General features: G+C 57.4%; 5 protein-coding genes across 5 annotated transcripts; 3 read left to right on the top strand and 2 right to left on the bottom strand.

Annotated features, from left to right (window-relative positions):
- Positions 1–334: 334 nt before the first annotated feature.
- LTHEOB_10768 (Beta/gamma crystallin) lies at positions 335–778 on the bottom strand (the record flags this gene model as incomplete). Its single annotated transcript, XM_035507449.1, has 1 exon — positions 335–778. One exon carries the CDS (start codon positions 776–778, stop codon positions 335–337), a length of 444 nt encoding a protein of 147 aa, XP_035367123.1.
- Positions 779–5288: 4510 nt separating this feature from the next.
- LTHEOB_10767 (Cytoplasmic protein required for cell protein) lies at positions 5289–5930 on the bottom strand (the record flags this gene model as incomplete). The annotated part of the gene is made up of 2 exons (XM_035507448.1): positions 5289–5656; positions 5705–5930. 2 exons carry the CDS (start codon positions 5928–5930, stop codon positions 5289–5291), a joined length of 594 nt encoding a protein of 197 aa, XP_035367122.1.
- Positions 5931–8807: 2877 nt separating this feature from the next.
- On the top strand, positions 8808–12126 carry LTHEOB_10766 (Lipase regulator 1 protein; the record flags this gene model as incomplete). The annotated part of the gene is made up of 10 exons (XM_035507447.1): positions 8808–8862; positions 8930–8974; positions 9040–9627; positions 9679–10011; positions 10068–10349; positions 10400–10953; positions 11005–11471; positions 11527–11546; positions 11607–11857; positions 11929–12126. 10 exons carry the CDS (start codon positions 8808–8810, stop codon positions 12124–12126), a joined length of 2793 nt encoding a protein of 930 aa, XP_035367121.1.
- A 1828-nt stretch (positions 12127–13954) lies between these two features.
- Positions 13955–15169, top strand: LTHEOB_10765 (RNA-3phosphate cyclase; the record flags this gene model as incomplete). The annotated part of the gene is made up of 1 exon (XM_035507446.1): positions 13955–15169. The coding sequence occupies one exon, from the start codon at positions 13955–13957 to the stop codon at positions 15167–15169; it is 1215 nt and encodes a 404-aa protein (XP_035367120.1).
- A 1078-nt stretch (positions 15170–16247) lies between these two features.
- On the top strand, positions 16248–18272 carry LTHEOB_10764 (uncharacterized protein; the record flags this gene model as incomplete). The annotated part of the gene is made up of 3 exons (XM_035507445.1): positions 16248–16446; positions 16504–16662; positions 16798–18272. 3 exons carry the CDS (start codon positions 16248–16250, stop codon positions 18270–18272), a joined length of 1833 nt encoding a protein of 610 aa, XP_035367119.1.
- Positions 18273–18615: the final 343 nt, after the last annotated feature.

Here is an 18615-nt window from a genome sequence, read left to right as displayed (position 1 = left end):
TGAAAAGACCGCTTCATTCGTCAGTACCAGCGCTCCTGAAGTTCTGCGGCACGGAACGCGAAATTGGAACACACGTGTGAGAAAATAATTAAAGAGATTGAATAAAACCACCACCCATGATAAGAAAAAAGGCTGGTCCCCCTTCCCACGCGAAAACAAAAAAGAATAGGTGGAAAAATGTATGTGCCAGAGCCCTCCAACGCTCTAGCTTCTATTTTCCTTGCTCCTCGAAGAAAGTGATTTCGCTGTTGTGCCCCATTTCATTCTTAATGCCGAAGAGTAAGAAAAGAAGGGAAAACAAGGAAAAGGCCTTTCTCTCCTCCTGTTTCTTCTCTTAATATGCCTGGCTGAAGCAATCCATGCTGCTCATCTTGTCATTCCAGTTGATGGTCTTGAGGTCGGCGATGCTCCAGTTGGGGCCGACGGCCATGGCTCCACCGCGGCAGTCGCGATTGACGTGCATGCGGCAGTAGGTGTTGGGGTTGGGGTAGATGGAGGAGACACGGTCATTCCACCAGCGGTCCAAGTTGTAGCAGAGCGCGTGCCGGAAGCTCTGCTTGGCGCACTTGCCCTTGCCGTTGGCGTGCTCGCAGAACTTGACTACGTTGTAGGCCCAGTCGCGCTTGGTCAGGCCGTCGGTGGTGGCGTTGACGGTAGGTGTGAAGTTGAGGTCGAGGCTGGTTTCGATATCCGTGGCGTAGGCGCCGGGAGTCATGGTTGCTGGCAGGGCCATGCTGGTGGAGGCGAGGAAGAGAGTTGTGAGGGTTGCGAAGTGCATCTTTGCCGTTGTTTTTTCTTTGGTCGCTTTTTGCGTTTTTGGTCTGTTGGCTCGTCGATTCTAGGGAGTGGATGTGGTAAGTTTGGTTGATGTCTTGATTGAAAGGATTGCTTATGCGATCTGTGCAAAGGGAAGAAGCATCAAGAAAAGACAGCTCCAGTTATATACTTGCGTTAATCATGGCTTCTTGTCTCTATAGGCATGAAAGACGAAGCGCCTATTGATAGACTCCATTGTGCCTTTATTGAGGGCATCACCTATTGAGACCCATATTGGGATGCTTGGCGCCGGTGGCGCAGAGGCGAGGACGAGGTACAAGCAACTGCTTAAGTCAACCTGTACTCGTGGCTCCTTTGAGGAACCAGAAACCCGGATTATTTTGGCCTGGGCTAGGTTTTCCAATACTGCGGTCTGCGCTAGTATCCCTATTCACCTGCAGTTCTACGAAGTCGCAACGCTAGAGAAGAGGGATTAGAAGTAGCAGTACCAAAATTCGAGAAATAAAGGTTAAATATCGTCATTATACTACTCGATTACAACTACTCTATCTGATCACACTCCTGTGGAGAATTTTATTCGTGCAACAGCAGCTAGACACAACCTTTTCCACCAAAATGCTGTCCGTAACCAAGTTCTGGCCCAGACACTCCTTTTGTCTGTCGCCACCCTCGGTTTTCATTATGCCGAAGTCCTGGGTTTCTCGTCACACTGCAGTTTTAGTCACCAAAACCGTGGATGTGGTTTCAGGATGATATACGCGATTCTCACCAAGAACCTGCGGTGTGTTGAGAAATAGAAATGCATAACTGGCGCTTGGCATACGCATTCTGAGCGGTGTAAGGTACCAAAGCACGTTCACACACCCGGCGTTTCGGCGCCATGTAGATCTACTGCAGGCGGAAGCGGGGCACGGGGAGTGACATGATGCTCGCAGTATTTTGCGACGCATATTTTGAAAGTATAGAGCAGTACAATGAGTCGTATAGCATTCAAGCTTGATTTGACCGAAGTGGATGTCACTTCGCAAACCTATGCGGACGGAGAATTTACCCCACAGATTCACCGATTTCTCCAGCATGTGGGTACTTCAGGGTCTTGTTCTCCGCTACCTCGGACGAGCGGGAGCGGGGAAAAAGGTATAGTGTGTCTCGCATACAAGGGCCCATGCCAAGGACAAAAGAGCTACTCAGCGGCTAGAGCCTACCTCTAGATCTGGAAGTTCCTGAGAGCGCAAGTGTAGTGTTGCTGTGGGATCTGGCTAAATCCATTCCAGCCCACCGGACGTGCAAGAAGGAGCGGCCTGAGGTTCGCTAAAAGAAGGGACCGGCAAGGGTCAAATGGCATGTCGGGTCAGCATCACACCCTATTTTGCCGCCTCCTCTTTACGGAAACAGGTGTATATTGGAAGGCCCGCAGGGCTGACGCGGCGTGGCGTACTGCACCAAGACTACCATGAAGATTAGCGGCAGATAATCACCGGGCGCCATGACGGCAGAGGCGCAGTACATGACGGAACGATTGGTGCAATTGTGGGATGTAGGAGGGTGGGAGATGAGCAGACCTAGGGACGGCAAATGTGACAGTAATCATCTAGGCGGTTACAATAGGCGACGCATGAGCACCGAGGAATATCGTAACTGGCGCGGGATAGAGCGGGTCGAACCGAGCAGTAGGCTAGCCCCATTTGATACTATATGTCGAAAGTACTTGAAGCAGTTGCGTAAGATGTGTTATCAGAGAGAACGAATGGCCGTTTGAAAGATCAAATGGAAGGATCTCCATCCTTGGCCATCACTCGGGCACCGCTACACGCACCAAGAGGATTCAATGCTCGTCTTGGGGTCAACACCTCAGCCTCACCAGGCGTTCCGTGCTGATGGCCGGAGTGGTGTGCAGCGTGCGGCTGAAGTGTGGAGACTGAACCACCAAGGAAACAAGACCGTCACATGCTGACGGACGCCTTGCTTGTATGCCTGCCTGCTTGCACGTGTACTCGTCATGGCACCAAACTCAACAAGGCAGCCGGCTTGCTCGCGTGTTCGCCATATCGGAGATGCCGATTAGCTTTCTGCTCCAACTGTGGGGTTAAGTCAGGTTAACCGTTGGTGGGCAGGTTCCGCCGTGCCCTCCCGGCGCCAGTCCCGTCCTGCCCTGTCCTGATTTACGGCCGATTGCCCCAGCCTCCCGCGCGCGGGCGCGTCCGGGAGTGCACTGTGCGTGAGGTGAGCGTTTTCCGGAAATAATAAGCGGGTGATACCTCCGTGGATGGTGAAGGCAGGGCTGTTGTGCATATTGTCCAGATTGCGGATTGGGTTGCTGCACTTTCCCAGTAGCGCCTGTGCCAGCGAGCATCCAATCCCATCCCATCACGCAGACGTGCATTACATATTAACCTGCGGGTGACGCCCTCTAGGGCACGGAAGTTCGAGGCGAGCATAGAGAGCTCGCGTGGCAAGCGTAGAGAGGCGAGACTACTCTTGCGGCTCTTCGTACATTGCCGTGGCGTCAAGCAAAGCCCTTTGCTCCGGCGTGTGGCTGGAGGAAGGAAATTGCCGCTTCATGCAGGTTGCCTTTTGCCTTTGGCAAGCCTCGTCCTTCGGTGCGTACCGGTAAGCGAGTCCGTGACGTACGACCCCGGAATTTGGGGGTGGTTGTCGCACCTGTCGCGCCGGCTTGATTGCCACGGGTATGAATGCCCGTGCAGACGGGGCCACAACGTCCGGAATTGGTGCGCGGAGCAGGAACCGGCAGAGCCCGAGCCCGCCCTCGAGTGCCATACCCACTCGCCTGCAGTGGCTTCGCCCCTTTGTTACAACCGCAGAGCGAGACACGAGCGGTCTTCGGGCCGCAGCCAATACAATCCGTGCCGGTGGAGCAGCGTTGAGAAATGGGACGGGGAAGATCAAAGGGACGCCGATCAGATGATGTTCCGATTGCCCGTTCATCCTGCCGGTGCCGGGTAGGGCGGCTTTCGGAATTATCATCGGATAGGTAGCACCTGAGTTCAAAGCGCGCCGTGTTACTATTAGGGGATGCGCAGTCGGCCGACACACGACCAACATTCGTTCCTGCATGTACTGCGACTCTCTCCAGTAACGCTTCGGCTCTCGTTGCTCGTGATTGGCAGGGCTGCCTCCTGTCAACGTCCAGAGCGGCTACTTCCTTTGACATTTGCCGTCGCGGCCTTTTCGGGAAAGTCGGAAAAGCACGTCTTGGGGGCCAGACGCACCAGACGAAAAAATGCCGCGAATATCGTGATAGACGGCAGCTTTTTCTCACACCGCTCTGGCTCACACTTCTTGGTTTTCAGTATTGGATAGATGAGCGGCCATGCTTAGCGGTATGTCCCTATTGGCGTTCAGAACGACGGAGCGCGCTCCAGGTTCGCGGTCAGGCCAAAGGGCAGTTCTAGAGCAGGAACTAGACATGGTGTCGGACTGCGCCGCTGCGGGACGTTTGCGCATCGCCTCTCTTTTTGGCAAGGCGCCACAGGCTGCCATCTCAGTGCGTGCGTGGGGACGTGGGCGAAGGAGCAGCTTTACGTTGCATCGAGACCGCAGATCCTGCGTGCCTGTTTCAATGCTCTTACGGAAAGATAATAAGCGATCGTCCACTACCTCCTGGCCGGCTCGTCGCCCCCCCGCTATCGACAGCCGGGCTCCTCCGGGCTTCCGATTCTGCTGGATCTGCGCGCTTCTCGAGTGTATAGCAGCACGGTGGCCGAAGACAAACCCCTGGCGCCAGACTGGGGCGAGTGGCCAGACCCAACAGCGCGCCAACGGGCCCACCAGCAACCCTGCAGCTCTCATCGGTGGGGTGCTTGTGACCAGTTGGAGAAGCCCGTTGGCGGCAGGGTGTGGCGGTGGAGGAGTTGTGGACTGTGGGCTATGAGCAGCCGCGTGAGACCGGTTCTTGCCGCGGGCTGTTTGGTGATTCATGAGGGTGAATGAAGCGAGCGTGAAACAAGTCATGTTGGCAGGTTCCGGCGATTCGACGGTGAGCAGGGAGCGGGAGCGGCGCAGGTGGAGCTTGGGACCCGGGGGCAGCCTCTCGTGGGGATCGGTCAATGCGCAGGAGGGGTGCTTCTCGTGGAAGCCCGCACTGTCGCAGAGCCCTCTGCCCGGGTATCATTCTCCGGGCCACGGGCTCAGCTTTGGCCCCCGAACCCTAATTACTTGCAGATGATCTGCTCGCCATGGGTGTTTTCCCAAGACGGGCGTTCCTACCATCACGAGAGGATTAGCTCACGGTTTCTAACGAAATGCCTACGGCGCAGCGCCGAAGGCAACGCACTGCATAGTCGGAGATATGGCATGGATGGCCGTTTCGAAAAAAAAAAATCTGGAAGGGGCCCAACGCCATCCGATGGTAGACCTGACTTTTCGAGCGGAGCCTATAAAAGGCTATAGCAGCTGTTGCTATTTTCGTAGCGCAACACCGGCACGCCGTTTTTTTTTATGTCCCAATGCTGTCGTTATCATTCATGCCGAGCGTACATCACACTTGTTCGTTACTCGCACGTCGAGAGCATCTTGCGGATCACGCCCATGAGCGTCCCATTTTCCAGCGCAGCCGCCACCCGCTCCTTGTCGCCTAATTGCTTGTTCACAGCTTCATCCGTGCTATGGGTACCCTTCTTGATGCGGACATCGACGCGGAATCGCGGCGGCAGCGCTTGCTCCAGGCGCACGCGCACGCCCAAGCCGATGACAGTTGCCAGCGAGCAGTGCGTGATTGTGGGTGTGATCTCGACGAGCACTGTGCTGATCGGCGAGCGTGGCGACGACGGGGGTAGGATGCGGATGTCAGGCAGGTTTACGACGGCGAGCGAGCCCAGCGAAAGTGGGTGCTCGGGGTCGGAAATGGACGAGATCAGGTCTGCGTTGCGGTCAGCAAGCGGGGCGCAAGGCGAGCAATCGGGCTCACCATAGATTTCCTGCTCGTCAATGTCCTCGACCGACCCGTCGTCCGAGTCGTCCGAGGACTGCGGCGCGTCGAACGGGTCGTTTAAGTAGCTATACGGCGGGATGAGGTCGTCGAACAGGCCGACGCCAGCGCCCTCGCGCTTCTTCACCGACGACTCGCGGCGGCGCGAGGGCAGGTCGGAGGGGTTGAGGATAGTGGGGTTGGCGTTGTCCTTGTCGGGATCCATGTCGTCTGGCGTCTGACGCGGCGGGCGGGATGTGGACGATGCGGCGCCGGGTGTGGGGAGGCGTTACGATCGCAGAGGGAGCAGCAATTGCAGGATCCCGCAGCCGCGATGGCTTGTGTTCGCCGCATGCGTCACGGGCGGATCGGAGCCGGAATATCTGCCGCCGCCATCTTCGCCTGTGCCCGCGCTGTGCAGCTGCACTCTGCACCGCGTCTCGAGTCGGCGGCCCACTCGCAGCAGATCGCACATCGCAGCAGAGGCTCGCAGCAGAAATCCCCGAGGCCTCAGCAGCGCGCGGCTGGTTCCGCTGCTGCGCTTTCCCGGCCCCGGCTCCCGCGCTGGATCTGCCCGCTTGGCGTGCCCCTCGCCGCCGCCCTCACCACTCACGTCACCCGCGCAGCCGGCGGCCCCCCTTTGCAATCTCTGTCATGCATAGCGCGTGGTCAGAAGACGTTTGTTCGCATCAGCCCATGCGCGGACTAGTGCTTTGCCGCAGCGAGGGTTACTTCGTGGCTCCCCATATCGCCTGCCAGGCCCGCATGCAGCCTAGTGCCTGATGCGGGACGTTGGAGCGCACCAGCAGCCGGGCATCGCACTCCACGAGCTGTCAAGCAGCGGCGCCACTGCAGCGCCGTTGCTTGGGAAGTGATTGACTGCTGCAGGTGGAGCCAATACCGCGCCGCGCCAAGCCTGTCGCGCAGCGCTCTGGGCGCTGGCTACTGGCCGGGCGCGCCTCTGCCAAATTGCTGTCATGCTTTGGCTGCCCGCTGCTGGCGCCCCCGCAAAACAACGTGCCTCCCACGCGCTACCCAGCCCGGCGTGTTGCAGGCGGTAAGCGAGCAGCGCGCGAGTCGGGCAAGATCGTCGATGGGGGAGGATCCCCTGCCGGCCAGGCACGCGGCCTCCGCCGAGCCTGGCTGACCCGGGGTGTTGGGATGCATCTCTTGTTCTTCGAGCAGGCCCCGGGCTCATGGCGCCTTCACATGCGAATGGAAACACCATCAGGAGAAGACGGGCGAGGGCGCACCGGGAGCAGCCGATGCCTTTCGCGCCGCGCGCTGTCAGGCGTTGGGCTGCTGCAACTCGCGCGCGCGCCGCTTGCTCACTGCCGGGTCGCGCCTCGAGCGACGGCGCCGTGGATCTCGGGCCGGCAGTCTTCCAGAATGTCCACCAAAGCTTCTGGTGCCAGTTTCAGGCGTGTTTTGCGGTGACGCGCGCCTGCCAGCCAGCTGTCCCGCTGACGGCGTGAGAAGTCGTCGCAGCCGCCCGAGCCTGTGACGGCTTTTCCGACGGCGCGCACGCCAGTTACACGCCCGCATTGTCGGTCCCGCCAGGGTCGTGGCCGGGCTTGAGCAAACAATCATCTCAGCGAGATAGTGGCCTGCATGGTGCGGTTGCATGTCGCAGGATCCCACCGCCCAGGGTGCGGCCAATGCTGACGCTTTCCAAGCTCCCGGGAACCAGCCTGTTCAGGCAGTTTTATTGGCGTTCCTGCATCCGTGGCGCTGAAGGGCGATGATAGACGAGCCCGCGCTTCCATCCAGGCCCGCACATGCTGCGGTCAGCAGAGAGACGAAGCTATGAAACGGACGCCTCTGCACGCGCTGCTCTGCTGTTGCAAACCCGCGCAGGCGCGTACGGTACAACCCAAGGCAGAGACAGGGCTGAGCGGGCAGGGAGCGATGTCAGAGCTGTGTTCCAGCCGCAGCGGCGAGGATCTTGAGACGCGTGAGACAACGTGGGAGGCAGATCTTACAGCGCGTGCGTTAAACAGCACGGATAGACTGAGATTTTTTATTGACGTCGTAAGCTCTTTCGCTAGGGCTGGCCCTCGTGCAGTCCGCTCATCTCCCTCAGAACAGCACCCCTCGAGGCTGTCGAGGATTCGGCACCGGCGGTGGGGCCTCCTCGGCAAATCGAATGGCGGGCGTGGGTGGTGCTGGGCAGGCTAAAGCCTGACAGCCTGAGCGTGCCCCTGCAGCGCCGCGGTTGGGCGTCGCCGGCGGCCAGCAGCGCCCCTTCCCCCGCGCGAGGGGCAGCGCGGAGGCGCCCGCGCGCGCCCAGCAAGATTGTGTGAGAGACAGAGAGAGGGAGAGCTTGCGCAGAGAAACAGGGCGCCGGGCCCGCGGCTCGATGCTGCGGCGGTGGCAGGCGCGTGCGATGCCGGTGCGCCCGTGGCAGTACCAGCCCAGCAAGCATCCTTGTCCCGCTCGCGAGAAGCGTTGCGCATCCCTCGCGCCAGCTTGGCTGCCCGCGCGCCCGCTTGCCTGACTCTTGCGGCTTTCCAGCGCACCCTGGCACGGCTGTGTGGTGTCTGGCGGGTGCGGAGCTAGCTGGGCTATCTTACGTGCTCCTGGCCTGGCTTCCACGGTCCCAAGCGTCGACCGCCAGACCGTTCGTCAATCCCCACTCAGGAGTCTCTACGCCACTGTTACTTGTACGCGAGAGCACCTGCCCTGCGGACAGTCTCAACGTCCCTCCCAGACCGCGGCTCCACTCCTCATCTCAATGCGCCAGCACCGCGCCCGTTCTCGGCAATCGGAGTGCGCACCCGCTGCCGCCTACTTAGGACGTCCAACCACACCCAACCCGCGCGCAGCTCGCAGCAAACGTAGCTGACCGAGTGGCGGCTGATCTGATCCAACACCTACCTCGTCCGAACTCCCACTTGCTGACGCCCCCCACCCGCTGCCGATTGGCGCCCCGGCCTCGCATCGCCTGCTCCTCCCCGCTACAGCAATCCATCGCAAACTCACCGCGTCCCGTCCCGCGCCGCCAATAAGCTCCAGCGCGCGACGAGCTTCTTCCAACCTCCTCCGCCGCTGAGACATGGCGAGCGAGTCCACCGGACGGCCTCTCCTCCCCCAGACCGCACAAATGCAGAACTTTCCTTTTGCGCCGCAGACGCTGGCGCCGCGGGAGAACCAGAGAAGTATGCCGCACCGCATGCGCCGTGACGTGCGCCTGCTTTGCGACTGCGAGCTGACCCGCTCCGCCAGACTATGTTTTCGTCGACGAGCACAACCGCCACAAGCGCCTCAAAGGTAGAGACCCGCGCGCCGTCGCTCTGCCTGCATCCCGGACAGGGAAGCTAACTTTGCCGAATCAGTGATGCGCGCCTGCGAGGGATGCCGCCGCCGCAAGATCAAATGTGATGCCGCGACCACGAACGCTTGGCCCTGCGCTGCGTGCATCCGCCTGAAGCTTAACTGTGTCCCGCCGACTGTCAGTTACGAAAACAAGGACTCCTTTCCCACCGGCTCCCACACTTTCGAGATCGGCGACCGAAGCCACGACTATGACCCCTCGCAAAGTGTTACACATGTCCCCGCGCCGGGCGATTTTCAAAGACACCATTCAATTCAACATCCCCTAGGAACCGAGGTTGGCCCTCTCATGGGACACCCTCTGCAAGCAACGTATGCAGATGCGGCTCGCTTGTATCAAACTGCGCCCTACGGTGGAATGCCTCCAGCACCGCCTCAGAGCCAGGAAAGCGTTCACTATGGCAACATGCCACCAGCTCCTCTTTCCAATTCGGATCAGTTGAAGTACCACCCTCAACAAGTGTATCAACCGCAACCTGCGCCTGCAATGAGCTCTTCAAATGAAGGCGAGCCCATGTGGAGAAACAATCTCGATACATCTCAGCTTACCGAGGCTCTGGGCGAACTTAAAATTGACCACACAGCAATTGGTAAGCCAGACTCATCCAAACAATTAGACCTTGGCATACTAACTGCTCTAGCGCCGTACATCGCAAATCAGAAAAGATCTTTGGCAAATGCTCCACCAGTTGAAGAATATGAGATCCAGCTTCCTGATGACCACGCTCCGGACATGACGATTCGCATCCCCCCGGACATGATGCCGTCAGACCAACAGGCGCTCAACTACTTCGAGTACTTCTTCACCAACATCCACCCCTATGTCCCGGTCATCAACAAGTCGTACTTCAACCAGCAGTGGCATACCAATCGTTCATCCATTTCTCCCCTCATCCTGGAGGCTATCTTTGCATGCTCATCCCTGATGCTGGACGATCCCTCTCAAGGAAACAAGTGGTTGGCACTGCTTGCAAGTGCGTATGCCCCAACACGTTACATTTCAGTCACTGTGATTCTGACGTTGATTTAGAGCACGAGGAAAGCTTCAAGGACGTCCCTCGCCTCAGCACGATTCAAGCTTTGATTCTTGCTCTGAAGGCACGTGAAGCCGTACCCAAACGTGGTTATTTCTACAGGTCCTGGATGACAGTGGTGAACTGTGTTGCCATGGCTAAAGACCTTGATTTGGACACCCATTTTGAGCTGCACCAGATGGGCAAGCCCTGCGGCTCATCAGCACATGACTGTGTGACAAAGACAAGAGTCTGGCACATGCTGTTCCAGCTTGAGGTCATGGTCGGAGGCCCTCAAGGTATGCCGAAATGAACCCTTGCCTAGGTTTTGATATTGATTTTTGCCTAGGGCGTTCGGATTTTGGTGTCAAGGAAGATACTGTTGACTTTGACATTCCCCGGCCAATGTCAGGCCAGGAAGAGGCGGAGAATTCGATTTCCCGTCAGTTCACTTACATGTTGCGCATCGTAAGGAACATCCAACAAACGACAATCCTCCACAGGACCCTTCGCAAGAAGACGAAGAACTGGGCGGTCGAACCTTCGTTTGTCCAGATGAATGATGCTTATGCAGCATGGACCCGGGAGCTTCCCCGCGATCTGCAGATTGACTATCCTACAGACGGCACCCCGCCGTGGATCCCATCGCACTATGTTGCGAACCTGCACTGCTACCACTATCTCGGCATCATCATGCACCACAGACCGCAGTTGCACTTCCACTACGAGTCTTTTGACCCGATGTGGAAGCAACACATGCTGCTCTGCTATTCTGCCGCGAAGAACATGTGTAGGCTGCAGGAGGCTATCATCCGGGACTACTCTTTGCCCGGCCTTCTTTGCATGCAACGCGGAATCAGTTTCACCATCTACTCTGTCCTGACGTGCACTATGCTTCACCTGGTAAGGCAGCCTCTCAACTTGTCATAGATTTTGTTTCTAACTGTCAAAAAGGTTGCCATCACTTCCCCGGATCCGGAGCTTAACGGGGATGCCAGGGACTTCTTTGTGCGCCACATGAGGATCCTGGAGCAATGCATTCCAAACTGGCCCATGCCGGAGATGCAAGCACAAGTCAACAACCTGAGGGAGGCCTTTTCCGCGGATACCAGCAAGCCGTTTGAACTAAAGCCTTCCTTCCCCTTTGGCAGCCCTGCGATCCACAACAACCCCAGCCCCATCAGCGATGGCGGGTACCGTCATCGTGGCTCGGCGCAGGACCCTTCTTTGGAGCAACCAGGTCAAGTCAACTATACCCAGCATCCTATCACGCCGCCGATCTCCGCGAGCGACACGGACCCCAAGGCTGACTCTCCCGTAGTTCAGTCACTGGTTATGATGGCTGCGGGTCAGAGGCAACCCCAACAGTCCACCATGCAAAATCAAGAACCAGTGCAATGGAACCCAAATAGAATCTTTGAGTAAGTGGCTGCAACTTTGGTATTGGTGCAATAATATTGACTAGATGGTGCACAGCCAATGGAATGCAGCTTTCGGTACGCCCCCTCCAAGTACTACGTCTCAGTCCTCCCCTCCTCTAAGACCGCCCCCGCCAGGCACCTACGAGCTCCGGACGCCACAACAGGAGACCCAGCCTTCGGGATATTACCAGTCATCAAGCGTTTCGCCGCATACGCAACAAATCCCCAATGTGCCGGCGCAGCTCCCTCCACCAGTCTCGTACGCCACCCCTGCTCAGCCATACGTCACACCGAGCATGTGGCAGGATGTTGTTGCAAGCTCGTTTAGTGAAGGATCGCTGAAGCGGCGATGGGACTACGGGGGCCAAGGAATGATTGAAGGGCAAGTCCACAAGAGATCGAGATGAACAGTCTGCTGGACTGCTTCACCGCTTCGGCCGGTCCTCTGTGCCCCCAGGATCCCTTCCAGCTGCAGGATTGGTCACCCCACTTCGGACTGAACTTCGGCGTCACGCTGTCTACCAATGCACTTGCTAGTCTGTGCTGCCACTGCGGTTGGGAACTGTTTGCCGCACGGAGGCTCGAGACGGGCTACAAGGTCGCCGCAATCAGGCACCCTCCAAGCTGTATCTTCCAGAGTCAAATTCAGACTTAAAGTAAATGCCTTTGCGGTGTCTTATCAAACACCTGGGGAAGAGCGATTACACGGGCACCTCACGATCAAACGCCTGCAGCCTGGATGAAACGGATGAGATTGGGGATGTGAGCAGCTGGAGATTACGGATCGCGGTCACCGGACATGCACGGGTACGATCTGTGGTGCGCGACCTGCAAGCACACAGGCGCTAGCAGGTGTGGAGGGACAGCGCGGAAAGGTGTTGACGAACTGGATCCAGCCATGGGTTGTGGTTTCACAGCATGCGCGCTATTGGATCATTTGTCACAATGGTGCCGCCGCGGGACGACGTGACGTCGAGGCACGTGTCATTTGTATTGCTTTGGTTTTTTGGGGTCCGTTTCTCGCATTTCGGAGGCTTTAACACGGAAGGGCGGCGGTTTGAAAATGAGTAGCGGAAGTGGCTTTCCTTTCAGTTTCGGGTCGACACGCGTCATTTGTTTCAGTGGCGCATTAAAAAATGGGTTTGACAAAGGGCTGGATTGGGCCGGCTGCATTTGCATTCGTCCTGCATCTGCATCATCTTGCATGGTTTTGCATTTCGCGCGCGTTTCTTTGAAGTTTACTGCATCCTGGCCACGTGTAGGTCACGGCAAAGACCCTGCCGCCAACAGGCATGTCGCATGCAATGCTGTGGCAATGTTGCGTAGGGTCGCATGGCTAAGAGGAGAGGTTTTTCTTGGTTGCCTATTATACCCCTTCGAGCAATAGAGTCGAGTGCACTTGTCGGGAGCTTCCCGTTACCGTGCCGGCGAGGTCCGTATCCTGTGACACTCTGCCTTGGTCTGATTGGGGGCTGCCATGTTCCTGAGCATAACGTCATAGGCGTGGGAGGCTCGATATTGGGATCTTCCCATCCGCGCCTCCTGGACACTAAGATTCCAGCTACGGGTAGTCGAGACTTGGTGTCGGGCAGCTATACAGAGCGAAGGGCAACGAGTTCCTGGGGGTGGTCGGGAGCTTTGACGGCGCTGTTCGTTTGCTTGCGTAAAGCGCATTATTTTTTTTTTTAGGCAGGCCGGGGAATCGCCAGACGCCAAGGCGCTTGAAGCGCAGGGGCCTTCTTTTTACGACTCGAGGGGCGACGCATTGACTAATGCTTAGAAATGCCTATTTAATGTTTAGTATACATATAATCTGCCTGCCCATTGCGATTTCCCAACGCTATTGCTCCTTCTCGCGAAAGCAGAGTGAATAGAGTTTGTGAAGGGGCGGGCTTGCGCCACTCTTCGCCAGTAGTTGCTCTTTAGCTTGCACGTATCGGGTGGGCGATAGTGGGTAAGGGCTGGGTAAGAGGTTTACGTTTCGCGTGCCTGGCGGCCGGTTTGAGGCGGGTGGGATTACAATCGCATATGCTTCAGATGGCGTTTAGCTCTGGGGCTGATCGCTCTGCTCGCTGGACCGACCGCCATTGCCGGTGAAGCTTAACCGCGCTCCCTGCACATTGGCTGAGGACCGACACTCAATTGCCAAATGAAGGACCATCTCGCGAGCCGCGTGCCCGCCGTAACGTCTGTTACAGTATATGCTCTGGCGTAGGCGTCTGTCGCCTCAATATTGTTGTCTATCACTTGTCGTCGAGGCCGGCGTGGGTAATGGCGGCAGCTCCCGTCTGACAATCGCTGGCCCGAGGTTCAACCCTGACCTGCAGCCTACCCGGCGACAAAGCAGGGTCCTGCCTGCCGACCCGATGTGGCAGGCGGTCGGCCGCCCTCCGCCCGGCAGAAAAAGTTAAGCTGTGTGAACATTTTGAACAGCTGCGCAACAGCACACCCACCCTCTTCCGCTCCCTTCCCCGCGCTGCGCCATGGCCGAAGCCACAAACGCACCGAGGCTCACCTTCACCGGCCACCGTTACCTCGTCCAGCGCCTCATCCTCGCCACCCTCACTGGCCGCCCCGTGCGCATTTCGCAGATCCGCAGCAAGGACGTCAACCCAGGCCTGCGCCCGCACGAGGTCTCGTTCATCCGGCTGCTCGATGCCGTCACCAATGGCTCGACGATCGAGTTCTCGTACACGGGCACGACGCTGGTCTACCGGCCGGGCCTGATCGCCGGCAGCGCCCCGGGCTACGGCGCCAATATCCACGGTGTGCTCAAGCACGAGGTTCCTCGGGAGTGTGTGCGGGGCATCAGCTACTTCCTGATCCCACTGTGCATGCTGGCGCCGTTCGCCAAGAATAAGGTCAACGTCATGTTTACAGGACCGGGGGTTATCACGAGCGCGACGCCCGCGACGGGGGACGTGTCGGTCGACACGGTGCGAACGGCGGTGCTGCCGTTGTACGCGCAGTTCGGCATCCAGGCTGATATCGAGCTGCGAGTGCTGCGCCGGTCAAATCCGGGCCCCGGGGGTCGCGGCGGTGGCGGCGAGGTCCAGCTGGTGTTCGGCCACCAGGTGCGCCTGCCGAAGACGGTGCACCTGCTCAACCCCGGCCGCGTCAAGAAGATACGCGGCGTAGCATACACGACGGGCACGTCGGGCGCGAACAACGCGCGCATGATTGAGAAGGCGCGTGGCGTGCTCAACCCATTCGTGGCCGATACGTATATTTTCTCAGATGTCTCAAGCGCGCCGCTGGTGCCCTGGCCGACCAAGGAAAACCCGGATAACAAGAGGAAGATTGGCGTTGGATTCGGTATCAGTCTGGTGGCGGAGAGCTCGACGGGGATGCTGTACTCGGCGGACGTGGCTTCACCGCCGCAGGGAGGCGTGCCGGCAGAAGACATCGGCGCGCAGTGCGCCTACCAGCTGCTCGAGGCTATCGAGAGGGGCGGTTGTGTCTCGACCATCGCGGCGCCGACGATGCTAACCCTGATGGCTATGGGTTCAGAGGATGTGGGGCGCCTGCAGATGGGAAGAGATGTCGTTGGAAGCGAGGACGTCATTCAGCTCAGTAGAGATCTGCGAGCATTCGGTGCTAGTGGATGGGGACTGAGGGACGCAGGAAACGAGGAGGGAGATATTGTGGTCAGCATCGTGGGTAGAGGAGTGGGCAATGTTGGAAGAAAGATTGCCTAATTCTTTGTTTGTATGCGTGGATTGCATGGGATAATGGCGTTTTTGGGCAGCTGGCGAGTAGAATGTTTGGAGTTTGAGGGTTAAAAAAAGGGAAGCCGAACTGCGGCTGGAAAGGGAAATGCATATACCCATGTTCTGGAATCATATGTGTGTCAATTCGTGATGAGAAAGGGCGGCAGCGCTAGAGGAGTGAATGGACTTCGCCATGTAAAAATCTCAGCTTTCTGTGAGAAGCAAATACTAAACACTCGTATCACATACAAAGTGCCCAAACCCAACCCGCCCGGACCAAATACAACTCTTGAACAGTGCAAGATTTCCGTGTTTGAAACAATTTTTTCCACCTTCATAAGTAACCTAGAAGTCTACCTACTACAGTAGAAGTGTGAATAAGCTGAGATTTAATTCTTGTTGAAGTTTGATGGCGTGTCGAATAGCGTCAAAAAGTTGCATTGGTCCGGGTGGGTTAGGTTTGGATCTTTTGTACCTAATATGGGTCGGGTTTGGGTCTTTTGTACATGATATAGGTCGGATTTGGGGTTTGCCCCGCAATTGATGCAGCAAAGTGATTATGCTCAGGAATCGGCGTGCCTTAACACGATCCGCAGTCATGGGACAGCGCGTGTCGCGTCAGCCTCCGCTTGGCGCGCGCGCGCGTCGGGTACGTGCTTACCCGAAACACCAGGACTTGAGACTCGACACCTGCATTTGCCAAGAGAGTTGTCCTCACCATCACCATCTGGACAGCCATTTTGCATAACCGTCGAAGCAGGATCGCTGGATCGACAATCGCGCTCGACTTGGATCTATTTGACAGCCCGGCCTCCAATATGCTCCCGTGAGGGTACCACCTGATCAACCGCGGTTTTGATTCGAATTTGACCCACCTTGGCGACCTTCTCCCGCATGCTCGCAACGGCTTGGAGGCTCTCCCTTTTGTCTTGCGCCGCTGCCCACGATGCCTCCACTCAGTCGTAACGCCGGGCATCTGCTGAGCAAGGTCGGTGGGCGGCCTTTTTCAGCCAACCAGAGCGCAGCTACAAAGTTAGCGGCACCTTCCTCACCGTCTTCGGTGCCCATGGCTGCGCCGCTACGGGAGGAAACGGGCATTTGTGCCGAGCCGGAAAGCCCCAGCGCTAGTGAGAAAGGCTCCGACGACGGCAGGTCCTCATCCGTGTCCCCTCCAATATCACCGTTCCAGTTGCCGAAGGGCAAAAAAGGGCTCAAAGCTCAGCGCTTCCCCGGCGGCCGAGGAGAAATGGCGACTTCCGCCATTGGTAAGAGAGCGCGAGGAGGCGACACTGTAGCACCAGCCGCTAGCACACAAGATTCAGGAGTCGGCTTAGTTAAAACTGAGGACATGGACATGTTCAATGATATGGGCGCACCACGGCAAAAGAGGCAGAAAATAACTTACGGGGCTTCGAGGAGGACCGCAGAGACTGTTGGTGGTGGTGAGAGTGGTAAGGCGAAGAAGACGGTGGGGTATGGAGGTAAATCTGGAGCTAAGAGCGCACACTCGACGCCGGCGAAGAACATTCACGCGCTTGGGAAGAATTCAGCAGCCAGTACAGGGCGCGCGGCAGCGAAGACGGACAAAAAAGGTACGCCATTTCCCAACGTTTCAGATCGCACCACGACTTCGTCCTCCGAGCGGCTTCCTGGGGAGGGTGCTGGTGGTGAGAACGAGGAGCGAAGGGCTGGAAAAAGGTTAAAGACGCTTGAGCCAATCGCAATGTCTCCGACGTCGCCACGGCTGCAATCGAAGGCAACGTACGTGGAAACTACCGAGACAAGATCTCCAAGGGGAAATCCCAAAGTCAAGTTTCGAGGTGGAATTGAGCCTGCGGTAGCAAAGGGAAAGGAGAACAGTGTGATACTCAAGACGTTACTCCCTATCCACCCTCCTCCACAGCCTAGGACCCTGCCGAAGGTCATGAAGTTGGCTCCATTACAAGCCCCACACTCGCCGAAAGTCTGCACACGAGGGAGTTCGTTATCAACAGAGTCTCAGTATTGCGAAGTAATTGATCTGACAACCTCTTCCAAAGCCATTACATTGAGCAACAGTAAATCAGATACGCTCAGTCAGGATGGGCCAGATACGCCTACAAAAAGAAGAACCCTCAAAGCTCTTCCATCCATCGACAGCGGCATCTCCGCGACTCTGGATTCTAAGGCCACTGTCCCTCAAAGATCGTCAAGACGCAACAAAAGTCAAGCCGAGCGCGCAGAAAATGTTAAAGAGGGGGATGGTGTCCGCAACGGAAACATCAAAGTCAGCAGCCCACTCGGCTTTGATGACCTCGATGATGATGATGATGATGACGACGACGATAACGATGGGTGCAATCCAAAAGGAAATTATGAGACCCCGGCGAAGTGCCCCATCTGCCAGGCGCCGGTGGACAGGATCTTACTCGAAGAATGGCAGGGCAGCGGATCGTACATGCGCATCCGTAAGCAGATGGCCTTCTGCGAGGCACACCGGCGCGCCACCGCATGCGAGGAGTACGCTGCGCGAGAATACCCGGAGATCGACTTCGATGCGCTGGTGGGTGTACCATTATCTTCGCCTAATGAAAACAGTAACGGCAACGGGAGTGGCAGTGGCGGACGCATTGAGCGCTTCCGGGACGAGTTAGTTGCGATCGTGCGCAAGGAGCGGCCGTCGGCGTTCAGGGACGTGGCAGATGCCGCAGCGGCGAAGGGAGAGGGCAGGAACCTGAAGACGACATCGGAAAATGACAAGGCGTTGGCCGGCATGAGCGTGGGCTACTACGGCCCGCGGGGCAGGCGCCTGATGGAAGAGTGGGTCACCAACGAGCTAGCGGGCGAGATCAGGCTGCAGGCGGGTCGGGACCGCCTCATCGGATTCAAGACGGTCAGCGGGTTCATCCAGGAAGTACTCGTACCTGAGTTGGCGATGCGGTTGGTGGCAGAAGATTTGGATGTTGGAGAGGCAAGGGCAAGAGAGGTGTTGAGGGAAAGTGGAGAGATTGGAGAGTTGGTTAATGGGGTGGACGAGGGAGAATATGAGGGGGAGAAAGGGGCTGATGAGGCAAGTGGGTGCATGAAGGATGAGGATGGCGGAGATTACTGATGTTCAAGTGCCTTTGGCTTCCCGAGCATTTCATCGCTTAGACGGCCCCTTGAGGGCCATTCTGAGCTATATCATTGTCTGGATGACCGAACTTCCAGCGTTTTGGTGGCTGCGTGGGAGCCGGAATGTGCATTTGCAGGCGCTGTGCACTAGAGGAGTTTCTGTAGTAGCTGCGGCAAACAATAAAAAGGATTGATCAATGACAGACACAACTGGATACCATATGAAACTAAGCTAGGGCTACGGAGACGCAGTGACACGACAGGGGTTTGCGTCAAACAAGGCATAGACCATGTTCGGTCTGGCTAGGGAGGAAAGGGAGCTCGATGAGCAGCTTCCATCA

Source organism: Lasiodiplodia theobromae (genome assembly GCF_012971845.1).
Source record: "Lasiodiplodia theobromae strain AM2As chromosome Unknown scaffold_41, whole genome shotgun sequence".
In the NCBI taxonomy this organism is placed as follows: Eukaryota; Fungi; Ascomycota; class Dothideomycetes; order Botryosphaeriales; family Botryosphaeriaceae; genus Lasiodiplodia; species Lasiodiplodia theobromae.
This window is presented reverse-complemented; position numbering and strand designations above follow the sequence as displayed.